Here is a 26,876-nt window from a genome sequence, read left to right as displayed (position 1 = left end):
CTAATGCTCATATTCCTGAATTCATTAGCGGTTACAAACGGGAGATATCCCATCATTCCGTCTTCATTTATTAGCTGGAATACTCCTTCCAAGAGACCTTCCCCTCGCCGACTATCCAGTTATTCCGTTTATTTAGTTTTTGTCACCTCCAAAGCTGACATGCTGCATGAGTGCTCACTCACTCCTTCACTCACTCATTTATTCTCACTCACTCACTTGCTTGCTCACTCATTCATTCACTCACTCCTTCACTCACTCACTGTCATTCATTCACTCACTCACTCATTCACTCATTCATTCACTCATTCCCTTGTTCATTTACCCATTCATTTACTCACTCACTCATTCATTCACTCACTCATTTATTCATTCATTCACTCACGCCCTCCCTGATGTTTGCTGACCGCATGCTCTGGGTGCTTGCTGGGGTTACAAAGATGAAGCATTGCCCCTGAGTGATCATAGACTGGAAGGGGAGAGAGACAAAGTGACTGGAGTCACAGGGGTATGAACAGGTCCCGTGACACACAGAGGCGGGGATCCTGGAGGAGGTGCTTTGATGGGGACATCAGGCTTCACCTCATCTCATGCGGTGGTAGCTGGTGGTGAAGGTCAGTGGCTGTCACGAGTCCCTGCTGGCCAGGCTGAGAGCTCACACTCTTAGACTTTCTAGGTCGAGTGTTTTAAAGCTGGAAGCGGTAAAGCAGTCCTGAGTTTGTCCGGCCCCAGAGGGACAGATGCAGCGGGTGTGCCTGGGGTGGTTCCCCTCCCTGTACACAGGGGAGTGTTAAGTTAGAGCCTGGATGTGGGGCTTCAACTGGAGCAACCAGGACCTCAGAGGACACATGAGGGAAGGTCCAGCAGTTGTCAGATGTGGGAGGTCCCAGGGCTGCAGTGCGGGCAAGGCCTGGCCTCAGACAGACCAGCTGCCCCGCCTCTCACAGTCACCAGGACGCTCCTGAGCCTCTCAGGCCTCTGTTTTCCCATCTGTCACTTGGGCACAAAGTGCCTGGCTGTCACTGCTGGCAGCTTGCGTTCCGCCGAGAGCTGCTTCAACAGGTGGCTTGGTTCACTTGGTTACTTCTGGATGCCTCATTCTTTTGCTCCAAGCTGCCCCACACATCACAATTACTTAGGCCTTATCCTGCAGGAGCTTCCTATTCCATCCGTGTATCCCACCTGGCTGCATTCCCCTACTCCAGGGAGCGAGAGGCGATGGTCATGGAGTGCTTCTCCACCTACCTGCACCCCCGGAGGGGCTGGACCACGAAACCCTCCCGCTGGTAGAACTGGGTCAATAGGAAAAGGAAGGTCAAGTCTCGGAGGTGGTACAGCTTGACTTCTTCATCTTACAAAGCGGTCCCGGCAGGAAAGAGGCGACATCCCCAAGGGGAGGATTGAAGAGGGTGTACTTGCTGTTGGGGGCAGGGAGAAGGAACAGAGAATGATAAGAGCCATTACCCCCCGAGGGCTCAGAGCCAGGGGAGGGCGCTGCCACCCCTGCGGCCCGTGAGAGTGGGCTGTGGTCGAGGAGCCGGGCCTCTGCTGGACCTTCTGATGGGGCCGAGAATAACTTCTGAAACCTCCTCCCTCCCTCTCTCCAGAGCCTCCTCGTGCCTCTCATTGGCTGAACCAAACTGGAAGCCAGAGACCAAGGGAGGCATCATCCTTAGGGGTCAGCCTCCTGGGGTGATCCTTAGGGGTCAGCCTCCTGGGGTCATCTTTAGGGGTTGGCTTCCTGGGGCCCAGAAAATAGGTGGGGCTGAGGGCCGGGAAGGCAGAATGACCAGCAGGGTATATGAACACATACAGGAGATTCCGCTGGCCAGGGCCAGCCGGAGCCCAGCACAGGGCCCAGCCCATAGTACATCCTCAAGAAAAATTCAAGTCTCCATCAAATGGTTAATAGAAGCTGCTGAGCTGGAGAGAGAGGCTCTGCAAGGAGTCAGGAGGCCCGGGCAGGTCCCAGCCGTGCCTTCCTGGGTGGGCAGCTCTGCTGTGCTCTGAGGCTGTTTTTGCTCATTGGGACACATTCTGAGAGTCCCTGAATGTACAGATGCTCAGCGCCCCCAGTCATGAAGCACTTCTGTGACTCCAGTGTCGGGTTCTCCCTCCCCTGGGGCTCAAGCCAGGCTAATTGAATGCTGGGGAAGGTGACATGGAGAAAAATGAAGTGATTCCCGAGGTTCGGCCTTAGCCGGGACCCGGGGATCAGCAGCCCGCTGGGCCCCTGGGGACTCTGTGTGCCAAGCTGAATCGCGAATAGCCCCTGAAGGAAGATTGATTAAGATGTCACGTGGTTGCCAGGCTGTCTAATGAGAACGCTGCTTGCCAAGGGAAACCTCCGCTCTCTGCTCCGGCCCCCCTAATGCTGTGGCGGCTGGGGCTCTGAGGACCCAGGAGGACCCTCTGCTTCACTGGAAATGCATTACAATTCTCAGCCCAGAGCACCTCCCCATGCAAATCGAGTGATGGGGCCCTCATCTGTTTTCAAGGTTTATTTTCTAGATCCGAGGACAGGCTGTGGGGCCAGAGGTGCCCCACACCTCTGTGAATTCCGGCCACACCACTTACCAGCTATGGGGCCTTCGGCAGGTGTCTCGGGGGCCCATGCCTCAGTTTCCCTCACTGTAAAAGAGGTTTTGTAATGAGTAAGTGAATTAGGGCGGGGTGCCTGGCCTATGTTCAGTGCTTGGAAAGCATTGGTCCTCTCCCTTCTTATCTCTTGGTCCCCGGAAGTCTCCCCAGACCCCTCCACCCCAAGCCACTGGGCTCCCAGCTTCCATTTTCTGCTGCACCCATGAGCCCGGTCCCTGACACCTTGTTCTCCGCTTCCTTGTCATCCGCCTGCCTCCCTACTGAGCTCTGTGCTCCTCTTGGGCGTGCACCCATTTCGCTCGTTTCTTTATCTTTCACCCCAGCACAGCCTGGGAAGGCAGAGTACTTCCTGCACTGGGAGCTTCCAGAAGGTTCTCCAGGGTGCTCACCTGGATGTGGCTTTCACTCCCCTGTCAGAGTGGGAGGATGTCCCGAGCTGCTCTGGATCATGGTCTCTATCTGGGTGTTTACTCCCACCTTCACTCCTTCTGTGTGTCCAGTCACCCATTCATCCCACAATCGTCCACCTGGCATCTCTGAGGTGCCAGGGAGCAGAGAAGAGGAAGAAAACTCCTGGTGGGCACACAGAGAGCAGAGACGGCCATATAAACAGGCCACCCCCTTGCAGTGGGCTGTGGGGGCACAAGGGGGCCTCTGACCCCACGGTGGGCTGGGGGAGGAGCTCCCCAGGGAAAGCCCAGGAGAACCCAGCCTTGGAGAGCTGAAGGGACCTTGACGGTGAAGGCTGTGCACTGTGATCAGCTCGGGGACAGTGGTCCCTCATCTGGTCACTGGAGGGTGAGTCTTGTGACGTCCTGTCCAGGACTGTGTCCCATCGGCTAGGACATAGTGTGTCAGAGATGTTTGGCAGGAAAGATATGGGAGTTAAGGGTTGCTTGTAGAGGCTTCCAGAAGAGAGAGCTGTTCTGTGTTTTTCTCAGGGCTGCTGGGTGGGGGGTGACCCCTGTGTGACCATGCCCTCCTGAGAGTCCAGTTCATGTCCAGGCAGCTACAGGGGGGTGATCTCCATCCTCAAAAGGAGCTCACAGTTTGAGAAATTAAGTGAACTTCAGATAAATATAATCTCATGCAGGGAAGTGATTCCTAACAGGATGTGATTTCCGGGGTTGAAAAGGGATTGTTGTCGGGTCCTCCATGTCCTGTCCATTTTCTAGCCGCTGTGCCTTGGGGGCCGTATCATTCTGTCTGGGTTGCTAGGACAAAATCCCGCACACTGGGGGGCTTGTAAACAGCGGGAATGCATTTCTCACAGTTCTGGAAGCCCGAGGTCAGGGTGCCGGCATGCCTGGGGGCTGCTGGGGAGCTGACTCCTCTCTGTGTCCTCACGTGGTGCAAGGGGTCAGGGGGCTTGGCGGGGTCCTTTTGTAAGGGCACTGATGCCATCATGGGGCTCCACCCTCATGACCTAAGCACCTGCCAAAGGCCCCGCCTCCTAACACCATCGTTTTTGGGGGTTAGAATTTCAACATGTGAATTTTGGGGGCCCGCAAACATTCAGACCCCAGCTGGAGTCGCAGAGGCTGGGTGGCTGACATGCTCAAAAGTATTTCCCACCTCTCATTTCTAGAAGGGAATTTACAGTTTGTAAAGTGCTTCCTTGTGTGTGCTCGTGTTTGAGTTTCCCAACAACCAAGTGAGGGATAAGGAAGAGGATACCCGTTTTACAGATCAGGAAACTGAGGCTCGATGGGGCTTGTGAGTCTCCCCAAGATCACACAGAGGAGGCGAAAGGCAGGGGTCGGCTTTACTCTGACCCCCCAACTCCCCAGGAAAGGGCACCCCAGACCTCCAGGCTGTCCCAGCTGTTGCCTCCTGGTGCTGGGCCATCGCCCCACAGAGGTACCCCCCAATAAAATCCGAACACTAAATGTGGGCCTCCAAATGTGAACCCGGGGACAGCTTGGGGCCTTGTCTTCAGAATGTAAAGAAACAAAATCGTGAAGATATTGTTCGTTTCTGCTGTGGTGAGAACACTTTTAGAGAAGAGGTGACCCCTTAGGAAGAAGCCTACTGTGGTGCCTCCTGGGATGCAGATGTCACAGAAAGAGCTGTTGCTGCTGTGAGGAAGCTGGCTGACCGTTTATTGAGCGTCTGTTCTGTGTCAGGCTAGAAGCTCTCCAGGCAGTGCCCGGGAAGCCCAGGTCACATAATATCCTTAAAAATATGCCCAGACCTGGCCACGCCTGGCACCGCAGATTCTAAGAAACACAACATCTTCAGTAACAATTTTTCCTGCTTATAAAAATCAATTTATGTTTATTTGAGTAAACTTGGAAAATACAAAAAATAGAAAAAGAAAAGCACATGGAATCCCACCATTAAGAGATGATCACTTTCAACATTTTGACGTTTATCCTTCTGCAGCCAGACTTTTTACAACGGGAGATCGTACTGTGTAGAATGATATTTAATAGTGTTTCCGCTTCTCACTGTGTGATCGTCGGATTTTTTTTTTTAAAGATTGGCACCTGAGCTAACAACTGTTGCCAATCTTCTTCTTCCTTTTTTTTTTCCTTTCTGCTTTTTCTCCCAAAATCCTCCCAGTATACAGTAGTTGTATATCTTAGTTGTGGGTCCCTCTAGTTGTGGTATGTGGGACGCCACCTCAACATGGCCTGACGAGTGGTGCCATGTCCATGCCCAGGATCCGAACCAGTGAAACCCTGGGCTGCCGCGGCGGAGCGTGCGAACTTAACCACTCAGCCACGGGGCCAGCCCCCTCGTCGGATTATTTTATAGGGCAGGATAATGATGACAAATTCTGGAGCTGGTCTCTCAGGCCGCTTACTGGCTGTTTCACTTACTCCTCTGCATCTCCGTTTCCTCAGATCAAACAGGATCAATTCAGTACCTCCCTTATATCCTTGTGGGAGTAAGTGAATTAAATGTGTGAAATGCTCAGAACGGGGCCTAGCATATAGCAAATTCCCCCTAAATATTCGATAGTGTTATTATTTTTGGTGAAATTATTGAAGCCCCACCAGCTATTTACTTTATGCTGGGCATTTTCCAAGGCCTTTCCACACATGTTGTCACATTTAATTTTTATAATGATGCCAAGAAATTGGTCCTGTCTCCCATTTCACAGATGTTGAAACTGAGGCTTGGAGCAGACGAGTCACTCGCCGAGTCACCTAGTGATCGGCGTAGGCAAGATTCCAACCCCTTCAGGTCCAGTCTGACCCCCATGCCCCTGCCTGCTTTTGGACCATCCTGCTCCTGCTCTTAGCTCTGAGCAAACCAGATTGGTGCCATAGATGCTACTATTGATTTGTCTGGCATTGATCGTCACTGCTTCCCAGGGCGGTGTGTGCAGACAAGGAGTCCATTTGTAACCCACTCCCTGCCCCCTATTATTTCAAACCAGCTGCCACCTCTCCCTGCAGCTTCCTGAGGCAGCTGCGAATGAGATTCCACTCGGAGCCAGCCCTTTTCCCAGTGCCTGGCAGCTGCCCAGCGCTCCGTAAATATGCACGCAACTGAGCTGAAAGCCACGCTTAAAAAGAAACATCAACAAACAGGAGGTTCTCAGGATGGAAACCAAGACCTAAGAAGGATGAAGGAGGGAAATGGAGTCTAGTTTGGAGAAGACTGGGGACGGACATCCCAAGGAGCTGTGGGTGGAAGGGGGCCCCATGGTAAATTGGGGAAAGCCTAGGTCTGGGGTCAGGCCAACTCGGGTTCCAATCCCTGCATGACCTTGAGCGAGTGTCCTTATTTCCCTCAGCCTCATCTGTAAGGTGGGGATGAAGCTGCGTACTGCCCAAGGCTGCAGTGAGGGCCACATGAGAGAACGTGCCCAGAGAGGTTGTATGTGCTGGGCATGCTTTTAGAACCTTAAGAGCAGAGGTCTTGTCCACTGTGTTCTGGAAAGTGGTATCCTTCGTTTCTAGAAGGGGACTGGCACACAGCAGGTGTGAGGAAATGTTCCTGCGCTAATGACTACTCAACACATAAAGGTGCGCTCTCCCCTCCACGCCAGTCTGTACAGGTCCCCGAGGGAAGTCCCAGGGAGGTGGGGGGAGGATTCGGGGCCAGGGGGGCGAGGAGATCAGAAGGAGAGAGAAGCGTGTGAGCAGTGGCAACGGGTGCAGGAACTGGGGCCAGCTCACTGGAGTTCCAGTCCCAGCTCTTCCACCTGCTCATCAGCAAACAGGGACAGTAACAGCCCTTAACTCACAGGGTCGTGGTAAGATCTATAAGGGCTTGAAACTTCTAAAACGCTTAGCCTAGAGCCTGGCACAAAGAAAGCACCCAGTTCACCATCATCGTCATCTTCATCATCAGAACATTTTGTAACTGGCAATGATATGTTAGATATCATTGTATAATAAACCACCCCAAAACGTACTGGCTTAAAACCACCACTGTTTTATTTATCCGCTTGTAGGGGTCAAGGGTTTGGATTGGCTCTGCACGGTAGGTGTCTGCTGGTCTCACCTGGGTCGTTCATGTGGCTGCGCTCAGCAGACAGTTCCACCGGGGCGGGGTAGTCTAAGATGGCAGTTGACTGCTCTGCTCATCTAGGATGCTCATCTCTGCTCCATGTGGCCTCTCATCCTCCAGGAGGTTAGCTCAGACTTCTGCACCCGGCAATTTAAAGGTAGCATACCAAAAGAGAGAGAGGCGCTTCAAGGCCCTCTGAGGCCCAGGCTCAGAACACCCACAGTCACTTCTGTCCCTCTCTATTGGTCCAAGCCCGTGACAAGGCCAGCCTGAAGAGTAGAGAGCCAGACTCCACCCTGGCTGGGAGGATCAGGAGTCACGTTGCAAATGCAGTGCACACAGAGCTGGGGGTGGTTCTTGAGACCAGCTTTGCAAACAGCCCACCCCAGGAGGGAGCTGACGTTTTTGAGGTCCCGATGACTTGCGAAGCATGCTGACTTCCATAGCCATTATCCACACTGCAAAATTAGCTTCCTGGTGAGGCGAGGACTTCACCATCACTAGGAACATTCCAGCCAAGTCTGCAGAGCCATTAAAATGACTGAGATGGTGGGATCCACGTTGCTGGCTAGGGGCTGAGAGAGGGGCACCAGGGGTCTTTCTGTCAGCGAGAAGTGCAGGAGTCTAAGAAAATGCGTAACAGCAAACTGAATTACGGATGAGAGGTGGGATTTGTATTGAGAAGTAGGATTGCAAAGTCACGTTGATTTTTCTGATGAGAAGCGTGTGGATATCAGCAGGGATGTGTGGTTCTCCCCGGGCACTACGGAAGAAGAGTTGCATAATTTTTGAGGGGCTTTAATTGATGGGGGAATAGAATGATCTAGCCACAGTCTGTCTTGCAGGAGCTCTTGCTGAGGTCACTTTTTAACGTCCTATCCACATAATGCAGGGTGGGTTTGGACACGCTTCTTGCTTCTGCCTCTGGACTTTTGAAGCCAGTGAATTTTTGGTTAAAAAGTGAGATGCAGTCCTAGGTAGGACGGAATTGTTAGCAGCAGACTACCACTCCTAGCAAGAACAACGAGAAAGGCTGTGTTATATAAAATATAAAAAGGATCCCTCTACGTCCTCAGGGAGCAGCTGAAGCAGCGAGGTCTGGGGGAGCCAGGTTCTGGAGAGGGGAGAACCCTGGAGAACCAGCTGCTGCTTTTTCTCTGTTTTTTTTTTGTGATCTGGGGGCAAGGCTGTGAGTCCAGGCCTGGTCCAGTTGGTGATGCTGCTGGGGACAGAGACATGCCCTCTCAGGGGGCCAAAGAGACAAAATTAGGGACTGTGGGCTTCAAACACCTGGTTGGCTTTCTCCTCCAGGCATTTGCCAGATTCTAAAGCTGTCCAGGATCTGGAGCGGATAAACCAGGAAGAGAGCCTCCGAACAGCAGGGCAGAGTTTCCCCTAGCCTGGATGCTGAGGAGCCAGGGATGGGCGTTCAGGCTTTGCCCGGGAAAGGCCTCCGTGAGCTCACTGGGCCCTCGCTGCGATCCGGTAGGCAGGTGTTTGAGTCTGCGGGCCCCTGGCAGCCAAGCGGGAGCTTCCAGCAGGGGAAAGGCTGTGTGTTTTAGGGAGACTGTTTTGGACCCCGGGTGGAGGAAGGATTGGAGGGGACAGAAGAACATGGAGAGGGGCTGGTGTGAGAGGGTGCTGCCTGGTGTGGATAGGGACTGAGCGGCCACGTGGTGATTGATTTGTTCCATTTCTTTCATAAATCAAAGCAGGAGATAAACATGAGCAGACAGAGGAAGCCCCGCTATGGAGGAAGGGGCCATCTGTCTCAGCAGCAAACTTAGGAAGATTAGGGTGAAGCCAAGGCGGAAAAGAGGCGTCATTTGTCTTAAATGATGAAAGAGAAAAGAAAACTGACATTATATTATGAAAGGGGTTTGACAGGTTTTTACAGTGAGAGAGAAGACTTTGTCTTGATCCATGTGATATTAAATGAAATTGAAACTGGGGATGGATCCAAACTAAGTTGGGAAAAAGCACTTATCTGAGATTTGGGGATGAATCAGCTTGGCTATCTCATTTGAGGAAACTGAGGCGCAGGGAGAAAAATGGCTTTGTCAAGGGACCCAGTAAACTGATTATGAGACCCCCTCATATCTTTTCTTTCTTTTTTTTTTCCAAGTAATTTCATTGGGATTATAGTGGTTTATAACATTGTGTAATTTCGGGTGTACATTATTGGTCATCAATTTCTGAATGCACTTCATCGTGCTCACCCCCAGTAGTCTAATTTTTATCCATCACCATACATGTGTGCCCCTTTGTCTCTTTTGCCCACCTCCACCCCCTTCCCCTCTGGCAACCACTAATCTATTCTCTTCATCTATGTATTTTTTATCTTCCACTTATGAGTGAAATCATGCAGTATTTGTCTTTCTCTGTCTGGCTTATTTCACTTAACATCATACCCTCAAGGTCCATCCACGTTTTTGCAAATGGGACAATTTTGGGTTTTTTTAATGGCTGAGTAGTATTCCATTGTATATATACACCACACCTTCTTTATCCATTCATCTGTAGAAGGGCACTCGAGTTGTTTCCACATCCTGGCTATTGTGAATAATGCTGCAATGAATATAGGGGTGCATAAATGTCCTTGGATCATTAGTTTCAAGTTCTTTGGTTAAATACCCAGTAGTGGGATAGCTGATCATATGGTATTTCTATTTTTAATTTTTTGAGAAATCTCCCTACTGTTTTCCATAGTGGCTGCACCAGTTTGCATTCCCACCATCAGTGTATGAGGGTTGCCTTTTCTCCGCATCCTCTCCAACATTTGTTGTTTTTTGTCTTGGTGATTATTGCCACTCTGACAGTGAAGGTGGTATCTCATTGTAGTTTTGATTTGAATTTCTCTAATAATTAGTGATGTTGAACATTGTTTCATGTGTCTGTTGGCTATTTGTATATCTTCCTTGGAAAAATGTGTGTTCATGTCCTTTGTCCATTTTTTGGTAGGGTTGTTTGTGTTATTTTTTGTTGAGTTGTATGAGTTCTTCATATATTTTGGAGATCAACCCCTGGTCTGATAAATGATTTGCAAATATTTTCTCCCTGTTGGGGGATTGTCTTTCTATTTTGTTCATGGTTTCCTTTGCTTTGCAGAAGCTTTTTAGTCTGATGTAGTCCCATTTGTTAACTTTTTCCTTTGTTTTCCTTGCCCAAGTAGACACGGTATTCGAAAAGATGTTGCTAAGACCAATGTCAAAGAGTGTACTGCCTATATTTTCTTCTAGCAGTGTTATGGCTTCAGGTCTTACATTCAAATCTTTAATTCACTTAGAGTTAATTTTTGTGTATGGTGCAACGTAATGGTCTACTTTCATTCTTTCGCATGTGGCTGTCCAATTTTCCAAACACCATTTATTGAAGAGACTTTCCTTTCTCCATTGTGTGTTCTTGTCTCCTTTGTCGAAAATTAGCTGTCCATAGACATGTGGTTTTATTTCTGGGCTTTCAATTCTGATCCACATTTCTGTTTTTGTGCCAATACCGTGTTGTTTTGGTTACTATAGCTTTGTAGGATGTTTTGAAGTCAGGGATTGTGATGCCTCCAGCTTTGTTCTTTTTTCTCAGGATTGTTTTGGCTATTCGGGGTCTTTTGTTGTTCCATATACATTTTTGGATTCTTTGTTCTATTTCTGTGAAGACTGTCGTTGGGATTCTGATTGGGATTGCATTGACTCTGTAGGTTGCTTTGGGTAGTATGGACATTTTAACTATGTTGATTCCTCCACCCATGAGCATGGAATCTCTTTCCGTTTCTTTGTGTCTTCTTCAGTTTCTTTCAGTGATGTCATAGTTTCCAGTGCACAGGTCTTTCACCTCTTTGGTTAAGTTTATTCCTGGGTATTTTATGCTTTTTGTTGTTATTGTAAATGAGATTGTATTGTTGATTTCTCTTTCTGCTAGTTCATTGTTAGTGTATAGGAGTGCAACTGATTTGTTGAAATTGATTTTTTTTTGCCCTGAAACTTTGCTGTAGTTGTTGATTATTTCTAATAGCTTTCTGGTGGATTCTTTAGGGTTTTATATCTATAGCATCATGTCATCTGTAAATAGGAACAATTTCACATGTTCCTTTCCAATTTGGATTCCTTTTATTTCCTTTTCTTGCCTAATTTCTCCCTAATATCTTTTCTTATTCAGTGCTGGGAAGCTGTGTCGTTACCTATCCCTGGGCCACCTAGCATAGGGCCCCTCCCCAGTTCTGATGGCCCCTCCCTTGGTCACCCATGGGCACCTAGCACATTGTAACTGTTTATTTGTTGGAGGGTCACCAGACATAGAGCTCCTTGGTGGCAAAGATTGTATTATTCTTCTAATTTCTGTGTGGTACCTCTGTGACCCACGAGCTATTTAGAAGCTGATTTTCAAATTCTTAATTCATGGGTTTCTCCTTATTTTATTATCACTTATATTTAATTGCATTGTAATCAGAGAATATGATTTATATGATTTCAGTCTTTTTACTTGTGGAGACTTGCTCTATTTTCAAGATTATGATCACTTTTTGCAAACGTCCCATGTGTGTTTGAAAATAATATGTATTTGGTTATCTTTGATTTTGGACTTCCAGATGTATATATCATTACATCTAGCTTGTTAAGTGTGTCCTTCAAACTTCATTTGTCCTTGCTGGTGTTTTCATATGCTTTATCTGTCAGATTCTGAGGAAGATGCGTTTAAACATCCAAGTATGGGGGTACATTTAGCAGTTTCTCTAATGTTTGCTCTGTATATTTTGAGGCTGTATTATTCAGCACATACAAGTCTAATACTTTTCCGTCATGCCTTGAAGCTTTGTTTTATAATTAGATTGTGGCCCTCTTTATCTTTGTTAATGCTTCATATTTTCCAGTCTATTTTATTTAGTGTTAATATAGCCATATTGAGTGTATTTTGGTTAGTATTTGCTTGGTACAACTTTTCCCATTCTTTTGCAGTCAACCTTTCTCTATCCTTACATTACAGGTATAGTTCTGGTAATATCCTGAAGCTATATTTTAGAAATCCAATAGGGCAATCCCTGTCTTTTTAATGGAGAATTTAGTCCATTTACAATTCTTATGATAACTGATATATATATTTCCATCTTATTTTGTGCCTGTTATTTACCTTGCTTTTGCTATCCTTCTTATTTTTCCCTTTTGTTTTCTATAAAACTGATTGTTTCTTTTTTTTACCTTTCACCCCAAATATACATTACATTTCTGTTCTTTCAGTGAGTACTCTTTGAAGTTTTAATGTGCATCCTTGGCTTAATATCTCTACCTTCCTCCTGTCTACAGGATGCTAGAATAATTCTGATTCCTCCTTTGGTATCTTTGATATTGTCCAGTAATATATTTCTACTCTGTATTTTTATACTTCTCAAATTAGTCATTATTATTTTATATAGTCAATACTTGTTGAGAGTTACCAATTTCTTTGGTCACCATTCCTTTTGCTCTTTATTTTTTCCTTTTGCGTTCAATTTAGTTCCTCCTGGAGTACATTCTTTACTAGTGTTTTATCAGCAAGGCATTTTGGCAGTTAACCTTCTCAATATTTGCCTGAAAATGTCTTTATTTTGTTTTCACTATTGAGTGATCATTTAGCTGAATGTAGAATTCTAGATCCTCGGTTATTTCTCCTTAGTAGTGTGACAATGTTGTTCCATGTCTTCTAGCTTCTTTCATGACCCCTGCTCTCACTGTAATTGCATATATTTTCAGGGAATCTGTTTCTTTCTCTCTATCTGGTTGCTTTTAGGATCTTCTCTCTGTCTCTGGGATTCTAAAGTTCTGCTGAAAGACATATTTATTTTTATTTATCCTAATCAGAACTTGTGATTCCTGAATCTGAGGCCTTATATTTTTTAGCATTTCTGGAAAATTTTGTCAGTATATATTTGAATATTAGCCTCCCTTCTTGCTCCTGTCTTTTCTTCTGGAACTCACATTAATCTTATTGAACTGCCTCATTTTTCCCTCGGTGGCTCATATCCTCTATTTCATGTTTTCTAACCCTATCCATCCAAGTAACATTCTAGGCAATTTCCTCAGAGAATCTTCAAGTTTGATATATTTTTTCTGCAGCATGAAACTCTCTAGTCAGACTAATGTGGTTCAAGGTGAGGCCATGTGATCTTCCTGTGCCTCAGTTTTATTGTCTTTAAAGTGTAAGTTACAATAATACCTACCCACCTAATATTATTTTGAGGTTAAATGAATCAGTATATGTAAAACTCTTAGCGCAGGACCTGGCCCATAGTGAATGATGGATAAAAAGTTAGACATCAATTTAGGAATCTACTCTGTGGTCTCTATCCAACAGTTCTATTATTTGATGTTCTTGGGAAATTCAACCCTGCTGATTATGTCTTGTGTCTCCACTCATGAAATATTGTGAGCTTTATCTGTGGGCATCCTGTGGGTCTCGGCTTCAGCCCCAAGGGTGCCTAGGCTCAGGGATCTCAGGAGTACAACCGGTCCAAGAGTATTAGAAATATCACTGGCCCAGGAGTATCACTGGCCAGGGGTATCAGAAGTATCACTGGCCCAGGAGTATCAGGAGTATCACTGGCCCAGGAGTATCAGGAGTATCACTCGCCCAGGAGTATCAGGAGTATCACTGGCCAAGAAGTATTAGAAGTATCACTGGCCCAGGGATATGAGAAGTATCACTGGCCCAGGGGATCAGAAATATCACTGGCCCAGGAGTATTAGAAGTATCACTGGCCCAGGGGTATCAGAAGTATCACTGGCCCAGGAGTATCACTGGCCCAGGAGTATCACTGGCCAGGTTTTCACTGGCTCAGGGCACCTTTTATGTTCACCACCAGTCACCTTTTTACTGACTGGAGATTTATGAGCCATTTCGATGGTATGAGTTCTCCCATAGGATACAAGCCTGTGGTCACATATTCTCAAGGGAGTTTTTTTCCCACCTGGAGCTCAGGCTAAGACAGACGAGCTTCCTTGTGATCTGTTGTGCTAAGGTGGAATTTTCCCAGTCAATCTACTCTTTGTCTGGGGAATAGCCCTTCAAGGGGGCTGGCTTTATGTGGTGGCCTCAGTTCCAGGTCCCTGACCCTGTCCACCTGTGTGTTAAATCCCGTTGCCCTAATTCACAGAGAGCAGCACAGCCTTGCCGGGGCAGCCGGGCATCACCTCTCTTGCAGATTTCCCTTCCCGGCTCGTGAGTTCAACCCCTCAGGGGGAAGATGCTGTAAGTGGGTTATCCAGCAATGTGGGAGTTATTCTGTCTGCCATATTGCAGGAGACTGACGTCTTCCTGTCTTCTTCACAGCCCCAAACCTTGCACGGAGCCCAGCTCAAGGCTGGACTCGGGAAATATTTGTTGAATGGACAGACTGGGTGACTGGACAAGTATGAGCCCGGGCCTCCAGTTCAGAGCCTTATCCATCACTTGGGGCCACATCTCCATCCGCTCAGGTGTCTGGTCCTAAGCACAGGACACTATGCGTGGAAGGAGGACAACAGGAGTTTGATTGGAGGGCATGATATTCCGCCCGAGGTCAGTTAACGAAAGTTCCTTGTCCAGCCTGGTGCTGTCCAGACCCCGAGCACGGCCATAAACAAGGCAGCCATGGCCCCAGACCTCCTGGAGCTTCTGGGGTAGTGGACACCTGTCCCCTGGGGCAAAGCCTCTCAAAGGTCAACGTGCATACGGTCACCTGGGGATCTCGTCCGCAGGCAGGTAGGGCAGAGGCCAGGGTCTGTGAATCTGTGTTTCCAGCAAGTTCCTGTGATCACAGAGGAATTCTGGGGAAACGCCAGCACAAGAATCCAGTCAGTGCTGACAATGCAGAGAAGAGGTGAACACGCTTCTAGTTCTAACATTGGTGCCCTTCTCCCCATGGGGCCTCCACCAAGTCTCTCACCTCCCTGAGCCTCAGTTTCCCCATCTGTAAAACACTTTCCTCATGCAGCTGCTGTGAGGCAGAAAGTGAGGCAAACTTTACCAACAGCAGCCATGAATCTGGAGCTTCCCGTGTGCTGAGTGCTGTCCTCAGCATCTCCATATATTGACGCATTCAGCCTCATGACTCCCCTGTGTGCACAGTTATGAACCCAGGGGACAGCTGGGAGAACAGGCACAGAGCTGGCATGTAACTGGCTTGGGATCCCCGCACCAGAAAGTGGGGGCTGGATTTGAGCCCAGGCAGTTCAGGTCCAAAAAGCACGCCGTTAGGCCAACACCGCGCTGCCTCCCAGGCTGCGGGAAGACACTGTGCATGGTCTCTGGCCCATAAAAGTGAGCACACAGTACTGGCCATTAGCGCTATTATTTTATTTCATTTTATTTTATTTTATTTTATTTTATATTTTATTTTTATTTTTTTAAAGATTGATGCCCGAGCTAACATCTGTTGCCAATTGTTTTTTTTTCTTCTTCTTTGCCCCAAAGCCCGCCAGTACCTAGTTGTGTATTCTAGTTGTAGGTCATTCTGCTTGGGCAGCACCATTATTTTAAATATCATTATTGTTATTATTACTATTATTACCATTATTATCGTGGTTGTTATTTAGAAGTAAATCCTGTTCCCAGGCCTTGGGAGCTCATGGCCCAGGACCCCCAGACACACATATGGAAGGGAGGCTCGCCTCTCCTGGCCTGACAGTGCAGGTGACAGATGAGATCTGCCTTAGAGGACGAGGAGGAATTTGGGAGGTGGGCTGGCTGAGACGGGGGCAGTGTCTTTAAGCTCAGGCGTGGACTGAGAATGTGCCAGGGGCCAGTGTGGCTGGAGGAGGGTTCACGGTGGGTCAGCAGGACACAGAGAAAAGGCTGAATGGGCCAGATCCTGGAGGACATCGGAGGGCAGACCAAGCAGCGAGGAGCTTCTCCTGCGGGAACCGAGGCTGTGAAAGTTGTTGTGTATGGAGTGGCAATTAACTTTTTACAAAAGCTCAATTCTGCATTGAGTTTTCCCACAAAAGAAAACTTGTAGAAAAAATTGTATTGGTGCTATTTGAGCAGAAAGATAATAAAGACAGTGGCAACATGGAAAGGATCAATATGTTTGAATGGTTCATGAATTTTAAAATTAGCAGCTGTCAGGGCCCCATGGCATAGTGGTTGAGTTTGGCGTGCTCCATTTTGGTGGCCCAGGTTCACAGGTTCCAATCCCGGGCGCAGACCTACACACCACTCATTAAGCCAGGCTGTGGTGGCGAGCCACATATAAAGCAGAGGACGACTGGCACAGGCGTTAGCTCAGGGTGAATCTTCCTCAGGAAAAAAAAAATTAAAACAGGAGCTGAATCTTCTGTGTGCTCGCTGGGTGCCAGGCCCTCTTCCAGTGCTCAGTGCTATTAGACATTTGATCTTCACAGCTATCCAATGGCCCCTTCACTGTGATATCCCTGCTTACAGATGAGGAAACTGAGGCACAGAGAGGTTAAATCAATTGTCCAGGGGCTCAGGTGGAGAAGCGGTCCATTCTGGAGCCCACTCTCAACTCTGACACCATGTTGCCTCTCCAGTTTTAGGGGGAAAGATGGAGAAGTGGCCTTCGCTCTCTTCCCTCCTCTGTTCCCCCTTTCTCTCCTCTCCTCCTGGCCCTCTATCCCCTTCTCCCCACCCCGAACCCCTCCCCCCACTCCCTACTGCAGGCTTGTTGCTGGGATCCCAGTGTTTTGGCTTTTTCTGTTCTAAAGGGAGCTTTCACCCAGCTCAGGCTCACCTCCATGCCTCCCAGGGCTGCCTGAGCGCCAGCCTTGAGAATGGCATCCTCAGTGTGGGTCCAGCCTAGAGAGGGCATTGCCGCTGCCCCGGCCCGTTTCCCACGAGCCCCTGAGTCCTGCAGAGAGGAGCCACTATAGGACCAAGGCATCTCCTGCCTGAGTGGCCCCCAGCTCGTTCCCGTGCCAGACATCGAGCGAGTCTGGGCGGCCGAGTGGTGGTGCTGGGGCACGGGGTTGAGCGAGACAGCACAGCCCTCAGGGACTGCCGTCACATGAGCAAGCAACTGGAGTGTAGCCTGATGCGACGGATGCCGGTGGGAGAGCAGGGGTCAGGGAAAGTTTTCCTGGCGGCAGATGGAGAATAGGGGGTGGGGATGGGAGATGGCAGGCAGGAGTTGCAGTCAAAGAGCCCGGAGCAGTGGAAAAAGCCCCCAGCACAGAGTTCTGTGAATGGTGGCCTTGGGAATTTGGATCAGCTCCCAGAATCAGGGGGGAGCCATCCGGAGTCTTTCAGCCCGGCAATAACAGCGTATATTTGTGTTCTGTGAAGCGAATTTTAAAAAGCACTTTTAAAAAGTGTTTTCGCATGCATCACTGCCTCTGATGGATCCTCCACCCTCTGCGAGAGAGGAGGGCACGCAGGATAGTCCCCATTTTACAGATGAGAAAACTGAGCCTACAGATGAGAAGGACTCAAGGACTTGCCTGGTCGCTCAGAATCCAGGCAGCAGCACAGGCTCCGTGCCGGCGTCTCACCTCGGGGTCCTGATCGCTGGGTTTGGGGTAGCACCTCTAAAAGGAGACTGATCTACAAAAGCTACGGAGCCGAGATTGAAATGATAACATTTAACAGTAACGATAGGGATATTTCCACCATTTATTGAGTGCCTGCTGTATGCCAGGTGCTGTGCTATGTGTTGTAAACGCATCATCTATAACAATTTATGAATGAGTAATATTTTCATCTTGCAGCGAAGGAAAACAACCTCAGAAGATTTAAGCTACTTTCTATTTGGCGGCGGATCTTTGCATTAAATGCCTGCCTTTGATGCTTGGGTCTTTTAAAGGAGCCCAGCCTGACTGCTCATGTCGGTGCTCCATGAACCAGGGCCAAGGAAGGAAGGTGCTAGTGTGGACATGATACACTCTTCCGCTGTTTGGGGCATTCAGCCAAGGACTGTGGGCATGGCACATCTGCCTGTGAAGACAGGTGGCCACTGGCTAACACCTGGCAGGTTCCTAAGTTACACCTGCCATCCTGACCCCTGGGGGATGGGGAGAGGTCCAAAAACGGTGCAGAAATGAGCCCCCGCAGAGAGGAAGGTGTCAGAAAGAGCTTAGCATTTGGGGGCCACGCGGCAGCTCTCTCTAAGTATTCACTGAGTGAATATATAGTCGCAAGGCTTCTAATCCAGCTGTGTGGCCTTGCGCAGTTTGACTCACTTCCCAGCCTCAGTCTCCCCTTCTCAAGGTGCTCTGTAAAGTTTCTTGAATAAATGAACCGAGGGAGGAAATGACATCTAAGGAGACAACGACGGCAGAGCATGGTGAATTCTGTGTTAAAGCCCATAGGAAGAGGCCTGCATCCAGCCAGGGGTTGAGAGGGTGGATGGAGGGGGCCGGCGTGAGTAATCTGAGAAGACTTCTCGGAGGAAGTGGACTCAAGGCACCCTCCTGCAGAGAGAGTGGAGCAGGGCCCTCACGGAAGCGGGCGAAGGCTTTTGTGTTAGAAGGATGGAGCCCATGAGAGCAAAGGCAGAGCATGGTGTTTGCGGAGTGGAACTGTGTTGGACTCAGAGTGAAAAGGGGCGGGGTCTTAGTTCTGCCGGGTCTGTTAACCTCGGGGAAATGGCTCTGTTTCTAAGCCTTTTTTCTCGTCTGTGAAGTGAGAATAATGATGCAGCATTCCATCTTCCGCCATGGGAGACTGATGCGAAGGTCTTGGCCAATGCGAGGCCGTGGTCCTCCGCACAGGAGACTGAACCCCGTCCCTCCCCCACAGTGAGACCCCCTAAGAGAGACGCCGTGAGTGCCGCGGGAGGCTGCCTGCTTCCTCTTCCCTCCGCCCTGGATGCAAACTGCGGGGTCGTGGGAACACACCAGCCAGGCAGCCCGGCCGGCCGGCGAGGCCCAGGGGCTCCTCGCAGGGCTGTTTCTCGCTCAGTCCCGGGCTCCGGAGGGTCTTTTCCGCTGGGCCTGATGGAGGCAGGTCCCGGTGACCGGCGGAATCTGGGATGGCGCTTTGACTCTAGTCCGGTTGGCAGAGGTCCCGGCACTTCCGCTTCAGTGCGAGCGCCAGTGGGGCCTGAATTGTCTGCTCACTGTGCCAGAGGTACTGACGCTTCCTGGTCCAGGGCTGTCTCTCCTCCCTTCCTGCCTTTGTCTCCTCCCCACCTCCCTCCTCCCATTGATGCCCTGCAACGTGTTTTTGAGCACCCACGAGGCCCGGGCCAGGCACCACGGACGGGCAGAGTTGAATCTAAACATGGTCGCCGCCCTCAAGGGGTCACGTGCTCCCAGGGGAGACAGACGCTGGCCTTGATGGCAGCACCGAGAGCTGGGGACGCGTTTGAGGACCCTAAGGGAGGGGTGACTCAGGATTTGGAGGGAGCAATCAGCCCTCCCCAGGCGGGGTGGGCCTGGGGGGTCTCTTGCTCACTGCACCCCATATACGAAGCTGCTGCACCTGTCCCCACAGTGTGACCCCTAGAGAGGCTGCTCAGATATACCTTGATTTGTTAAAATTGTCTAGTATTTCAAAGTTAACAAAACCTCAGCGTTTTGACTCTCCTAGCAATGAGAGACCCGAGGTCCCGAAACACATCAGTGGTGGAGCTGGGACAGGGGACAGAGCCCAGGTCCCTGATTCTCTGTCCTGCCCCCCCAACCCCCCAATATGGGGCAGCCTCTGTGGAGGACCCAGCAATTTCCATCTCAGCACCTGGTTGTCATCATGCCTGGACGTGTCGTCTGAGTCCCATAAACACAGGAACAAAATTTAAAGGCCGTAGACATTCATGAGGCTATAAACCTATCATGTAAACGCCATCTGAAACTCCACTTCTCTGGTGGCGCCCAGTAAAGTTTGCTCACTGTGGGGTAGCTAATATTTAAAGCTGCTTATTGTCACGACAGCCCTTAATGATCAGCATCGGCAGCACTTAATTACCTTTATTAAATTACAGCAGCATTAGGTAATTGGATCAGGCACTTGAACTTTTAACTCTCTCCCATTTATATGAGAGGTGTATACAGATGGAGAATTTTATAAACACCTTTCGGGTTTGTCTCAAGCAGAGCTCTGCGTAGCCATAGCTTGCTGCCACTGCATTTACTCAAAATGTGCTTAATTACGGAAGCTGCATTTCCCGGCGTTTCTCACTTTCATTTTTCTGTTTAGAAGAAGTGAATTGTGAATTTCCTCCCCCCTTACCTTTTGTCCTTTTGCTTCCAAGACAAGTCACTGCTATTAAAATACAATTCACTTCAGAGTCAGTTCTCCTGGGCTTCTCCAAAGTATATATTTCATATTGGGCATAAAAGTCAAGAAAATTTAATGTTATTCCAAAAGGAGAATGTGCTTGCTTTTGCAAAACAAAATGTAAATTCTAGCTACCTTGACTGTTGGGTTTGGGATAAAAGAATATTTCCGTAACTTCCAGCCTTTAAAATAATGCAGATATTGGCTTGAAAAGAATGTCTGCTGGCAGATGAGCCAGGAGCCTAAAAAACATTCACACCATGTGACTGGGAATAGCTCCTGGGGGGATTCTGTTCTTGGTTGATCATTGAGGTGCAGATATAACTAATTGCACAATTTATCACCGTATGATTTATTATAGCAAGTTATTAGGAACAACCTACAGGTCCAAGTGCAGGAAATGGTTATGTGAATGAGGATCTAGCCCCTCAGTGAAATATTGGCCACTTAACATTCATGCAACGGACATTTATTGAGTGCCTACTGTATACCAAGGACAGTGTTAGGAGGTGGGTATACAATGATGAGCTGGCAGATTAAGCAGCCGTTAACAATGGCTGCCGCTAGCAGGACGCTTTGAGGAAATCTTATGACGTGAAGTCAATCCACCCCCTGCCACCCCGTGAAATTCTATGATCTCGATTCTATTGAAAACACTCCCACAAATGTGGTTTCTGGGAAGCTGACTTATTTTTTGTTCTTATCTAATTCCCCAAATAGGCTTAAGGTGCACGTAAGACTTCTATGATAGGGAAAAAACAAAGATTTTAAAAAGCATTTTGATGTCTTAATTTGGAGGTGACATTATTTGGAATTGTGTCTGTATGTCGGAAGTCACCGCCCCTTTGAAAGTGACACTAGAAGGTGTCCTCTGGGTAAACATGGCTCCTGGCTCTGGGGAAATGTTTGATCACTGGGAAGTGTGCCAGGCGCTTGTGTCTCCAGCTCACGCTTGTGCACCTCCCTCTTGCTCCAGAAGCTCACGGAGAATCTCGCCTTCTCATTGCACGCGGACCTGTAGGCTGGCTGCCCTGCAGCACGTGGTCAGAGCACACGCACGTGCTCCATCGTCTGCTCCACGCCCTCCTTGCTGACCGAGAACTCGGCTCTGCTGTCTGAGGTAGCTGTCCGTGTGTGTGTGTGCGTGTGTGTGTGCGTGTGTGTGTGCACGCAAGTGTGTGTGCACATGTGTGTGTGTGTGTGTTTATGAGAGGGAGAGAGAGCCAGCCCGCTAAAGTTCTTTGTTTACTGATTTCACCTCTGACCTTGTAAGATTAAACACCTTGCAGTTCGTATTCCAAGACCCTGCATATAGTAGACACTTGCTGAATATAAAATGAATTAAGACACCTTGTTCAGGGAAATTTTGTGAAGGATTTTTATTTCTATTTTTGACTTAATGAGCTCTGCCTCAATTAAATGATCAGATGTACTATGAACATTTAACGTTTATAGAAGACTATAAACTTTATGTTCCTTAATATTGCGAGTTCCACGTGTTAATTTCAGCTCCGTATTTGCAGGTGCCTCCAACAGCGTGTTACTGGGACTGAGAGATGCGTGAGGCAGTCTCTTGTTCTGGCGGAGCTCAGGGTCCGCTCAGGGACACATGGCTGAAATCAGACCATGGTGACGCTGTGTGATCCGTGCTGGGAGCCCAGAGGAGGCACCGGGCCCCGGTGGAGGCTGGGCGGGGATCAGCAGTGTCGTTGGGGAAGGGTTCCTAGAGGAAGCCATTTCTAAGTTTACACGTGAAGACTGGGTAGGAGTGATCAGACAAAAGAGGAAAGTTCCAGGCGGAGGGAACAAAACAGACAAGGGCCAGAGGCTAGAAAGACCGGGAGGAGTTGAGTGTGGTCAGAGGTGGGTGGTCAGTGGTCAGTGATGGGCTGGCGAAGGAGGCAGGGTCTGGAGGGGTCCCAATGGTGGTCCTAGACACATGCGGCCGTCACATCTGTTGTCATGAGACCTGCTTTTGAGTCCCTGATTACCGTCCCCTCCGGATGCCCCGTCCTTTGGCTCCCAGGCACAGCTGGCTACAGGGGGCACTGCACAGCCAGTCCTTCTCTGCTGGCTCCTTATCCTACCAGTTGGTTTTCCATAGTGCTCGTGGCCACCTGACAAATGATCGTCTGCTCCTTGTCTGCCTTCCCCCTCCACAGTGGAGATGCGTGAGAGCGGTGCCTCTGTGCATTTGACCAGAGACGTTGGCACACAGAAAGCACCCATAAAATATTTATTGACTGAATGAGGGAGTGAATGAAGGAATGGATATGAATGGGTGGTAGAGGCACTGTGGTTCTCCCTCAGGCCGGGAGCAGATGTCCTGGTTGTGTGGGACACTGAGAGCCAAAAGAGTGAGTGGTCATGGCGGGGGCGGGGGGGGAATGCTTATCCTACTTATAAACTGGTTTATTTCAATCAGCTTATTGAGCTCTTCCTTCAGCTCAGAAACGTGGTCTACCAGCCGGAGGGTACAGGTGCTGTGCTGGGTCATCCATTTATTTAAAAAAAAATTGGGGTAAAACTCACATAACATAAAATTCATCTTTCTAACCATTTTAAAGTTTACAATTCAGTGGCTTTTAGTACATTCACAGTGTTGTGCAACCATCACCACCGCCTAATTTCAGACCATTTTCATCGTCCTAAAAGAACTCCGTCCCCGTCCCCTCCTCCCTGCAGCTCCGGGAACCACTCCTCTTCTTTCTGTCTCTGCGCATTTGTCTCTCCTGGACGTTTCACGTGATGGAATCATATCGTATGCGGCCTTTTGTGTCTGGCCTCTCTCCCTGAGCATGAGGTTTCGAGGTTCATCCACATTGTAGCACGCATGGGGACCTCATTCTTTTTATGGCTGAGTAACGATCCATTGTATGGCCGTGCCACATTCCGTTTATCCATTCTTCAGTTGATGGACATTTGGCTTGTTTCCGTTTTTTAGCTATCTTGAATATTTAAGTTACCAAATTAGTATGTGTTCATTATAAAAGCGTAAACCTTACAGAGATACACATATACAGCACAGGGGAAATTCCTGGAGCCCCACCTCTCAACAGCCCTCGCCGTCAACTGGCCGGTGGCTCTGCCTTACAGCCTTCCCTGCCTGCTCCTCCAGTGTGCCTCTGGAGTGCTCAGAACGCTCCTGAAGCCGCAGCTCTTGTCAGCTGCCCAGGCCCCGAGACTTCCATCCCAGCCTCCTTCGCCTCCCTCACTCCAGCTCACCTGCAGCTCTCAGCTGGGGTCTTGCCACCTCTGGAAGCCATCCCTGGTTCTCGAGGAGGAGTCCCGAGCTGGCAGCCCCTGGCCTCACCCTTAAACCCCAGTGTGTCTGTCTCTCTTCAGTCTGTCCTACAAGACTGAGAGCTCCCCCGGGCCAGGACCACACCTCATCGTGTGGCTTCATGGCCCCGTGCTCAGAAGGTGCTTTGCTGAAGCTAAACATATGTGGGGTGTGCAGGTCAAGGCAGGTTGCCTTGGAAACCCAATTAGAAACCTCCCTGTTTCATGCAGCCGCCCTTCTCCCAACGTTTCCAGTGACAGACTAGGTACAGCCCTCCCCACAGGTGACCATTGGCCTGCCTGGCCCTGTGGCCTTGGGTCAAGTTCATATTCTAGTTCTCAGGCCACAGAAGGAACGGTCACCATTTCCCACATGAGCTCTTGCTCTCCCCGTGCCCCCATGCCTGGAATAGTTCACAAAGAAAACGGGGACCCTGGGTCTTGGAGGCCCATCGACAGCCCCGCCCCAGTTACAGAGGAACGGGGCTCCCTCTCCACGCCTTCTGTTCCGGCCTCGTGCCTTCTCTTAGAACTCCCCGCATGAGCTGTTCCACCGCTCCTTCCAGCATTCTCAAACCACGGGCTCCTTTCCCTCAGCCCAGACACAACCCAAAACAGGTGAGTCCCTACTTCCCCCTTTTCCTACCCCCGCACTTGCAGAGTCTGTTCACAGCACCCTGCTTCCCTCCACTCCCTCGGCCTGGCTTCCCTCACCCCCTGCCCCACTCCTCAGACACCTCCCACCTGTCTCCATCTGGGCAAACCCAAAGACCGCTTCCTGGTCCTTAGGTACTGCCTGCCGCCCCACCTGTTCTAGAGCCTCCGCTCTCATTCACAGAGAACTCTCTCCCCCCTGGGCCCCCGGGATGCCGCCCTCTCTCCTTGCCGCCTGGGGGACGCCCAGGCCTCTTCACTGCCCCTCTCTTCCTTCTCCTACATGCTCTTTCCCGGGGGTTTCGTCCTTGGCCTGGCACCCGGCTCCAGCCCTGACCTCTCTCCAGACCACAGGACCTTCCTGTTCCTTCCTTGGCCTCCTACCTGGTCTTGCTCCGATGCCCCGTGGGCAGCTGGAACTCAGCCAGATCTAAATGGGAACTGTTATCTTCGTCTCTAACACGGCCCTCTGACGTGGCTTGAACCGGGCAAGTGGGCCCCACCCCCCCTGCATTTCCACAGAGCCTCTGGTCCCAGGGCCCTGGGGCAGCCTTGGCTTCTCCTCCCTCAGAGAGGATGCCGGGCCACTCTGGTGGAAGAGGCACCAGCCATTGTTGGGGGCCAGGCCCCCACTCCTTCGCCCTGATGGCTGCCCCTTTTGGCTTTGCGGTGGGCTCTGGCTCGCCCTTCCCAGCCCCGCCTCTTACTGGCCAGGGGTCCTGTAACCCTCGGAGGCTGTTTCACCATCTGTCTAAGGGGGTGACAATTAGTCTTCACCCCACAGGTTGTTGTGATGCCGCGCAGCCCCTGGCTCCTGGCAGGGCACCTGAAACCCCAGGCCCCTAGGCTCTGAGAGCGCCCATCTGCTGCCACCTCCCGGCCACACACTGCTGTTTCTCTGCCTTGGGCTTCTCATCCAGGAGCTCCTGCTTGTCCGTTAGACACAACTCGAAAGTCATGGCCTCTCTGGAACTTTCTTTGATCTCCTCCTACTTGCCAAGTAGCCTGTCCAGCCGCTGCTTCCACGGCCGTGGTGCACACCCCACCTCTCACCCCAGCTGCCATTGGTGCCCCCACCAAAGACCACAGGAACGCGCTGGCCACTGAACACGTTGGGTTCATTGCTTGGTGAGACAAGAGAACACTCACCACGGGAAACATGGGGCGCCTCAGTTAGGGGGTGCTAGGAAGGCCTGGCAGTGGGATCTGGGCTGTGGGAGGTCACTTTGGGGAGGTTTCAAGGAAGAAGGGTTTGTTCTGGATGCTGTCAGGAAACGGGGGTCATCCTATGACTGGGCATCTCAATAAGTCTTGTCTCAAAGGAGGGAAGACTTGACTGAGCAAGGCTAAGACGCGGCTGGTGAAGGAGCAGCCCTCACTCACACTAGCCAGTGTGGCAGGCGGAATAACGTCCTCCCAAAGACGTCCCAGGGCCTGTGAATGTGCTCTGTTCCCTGCCTAGGGGTAGCTAAGGCTGCTGATTAGCTGACTTTCAGAGAGGGAGGTCCTCCTCGATCATCCAGGAGGCCCATTATCATCATGAGATCCTTAAACATGGAAGAGGGAGGCAGAATGAGAAGGACTCCACCCGCCATTGCTGGCTGTGAAGATGGAGGAAGGGCCACAAGCCAAGGAACGCGGGCACCTCTGGAAGCTGGAAAAGGCCAGGAATTGATTCTCCCCTAGGTCTCCAGAAGGAGCCAGCCCTGCCCACCCTTGACTTTAGTCACTGAGGCCCATTGCAGGCTTCTGACCTCCAGCACTGTGGGAGAAGACATCTGTGCTGTGGTGAGCCACTGTGTCTGCGGTGGCTGTTAGAGCAGCCGCAGGAAATGAATGAATGCAGCCAGATGGGGGATTTCAGTGGTTTGCACCGATCCTGTTTAGCCCAAGTTTAAAGATGACAGAATGTTCTTGGCTTTGGTCTCACTTCATCTCAGGCCTGAAGGAGCCTGGTGCAATACTGACGTTCTGCAAGATTGGCGGTGTTCACCGGGAGAGCACCTTGGCTGCGAGGCGGGCCGGCTTCTGCACCAGCTGCTGACGGCACCAGGCCAGCTCCAGCTGTCAGGGCCACTGCTCTCTTGCTCCCTGCCTTGTAAATATTTATCTACCTGTGTTCTTGCCTTGGTGGTCTTCTTTATCTGGAGGGACCAATCCCCAAGCACAGAGTTGTTGCATCCTGGGAGTTTAGATTTTTGTGGTTTTACCTGGACATCTCTGGCAACAGGAAGCTCACTACTGCCCCAGCAGCCTAGACCATCTCAAAGAGCTTTCATTCTTAGAAAAATCTTCATTCTTCAGAGCTGAGGTCATCCTTCTCAGAGTCTATGAGAAGAAGCATCTGGAAAACAAACCTCCAATAGCGTCAAGTCTGGAGATACAGCTCATTTGTTCATCTCGGGAGGTGGCTCCACGTGTCAGCTTCTTTTCTGTTTTCCACACGTTCTTGCCACCACGCCGCGTGCTGAGCCCCAAACCAGGAGCACAAAGCATCAAACCTGGAGGCCCCTAATGCATGTGGAGCTCCAGGTGACAGCCCCCTACCTCCGTCCCCCAAACACACAGCCCCCCGATCGCATGCGGCCCAGTGAAAGGGGTGTGCTGGATAGTAATAGTAGCTATGCTACGGGATTGTCAGGAGGATTAAATTAGTATTAGGTGAGTATTAAATTAATAAAACATGTAAAGCGCTA

The 26,876-nt window shown here is 49.9% G+C and overlaps 1 protein-coding gene across 5 annotated transcripts in view; it reads left to right on the top strand.

Annotated features, from left to right (window-relative positions):
- C3H4orf50 (chromosome 3 C4orf50 homolog) overlaps positions 1-26,876 on the top strand; it is a 122,718-nt gene that overhangs the window by 71,404 nt on the left and 24,438 nt on the right. Inside the window, exon 13 of one of the 5 annotated variants that reach the window (XM_070613295.1) lies at positions 21,221-21,364. The exons of the other annotated variants lie outside the window; for them this stretch is intronic. Within the exon in view, the coding sequence (XP_070469396.1) occupies positions 21,221-21,265 (45 nt within the window). The 3' untranslated portion in view covers positions 21,266-21,364. The remainder of the gene's footprint in view (positions 1-21,220; positions 21,365-26,876) is intronic. 5 annotated transcript variants of the gene reach the window in all.

The sequence above is a fragment of the Equus przewalskii genome, chromosome 3 (assembly GCF_037783145.1).
Source record: "Equus przewalskii isolate Varuska chromosome 3, EquPr2, whole genome shotgun sequence".
NCBI classification, from domain to species: Eukaryota; Metazoa; Chordata; class Mammalia; order Perissodactyla; family Equidae; genus Equus; species Equus przewalskii.
Note: the sequence above shows the minus strand (reverse complement) of the source record. Positions and strands in the feature narration are given on the sequence as shown.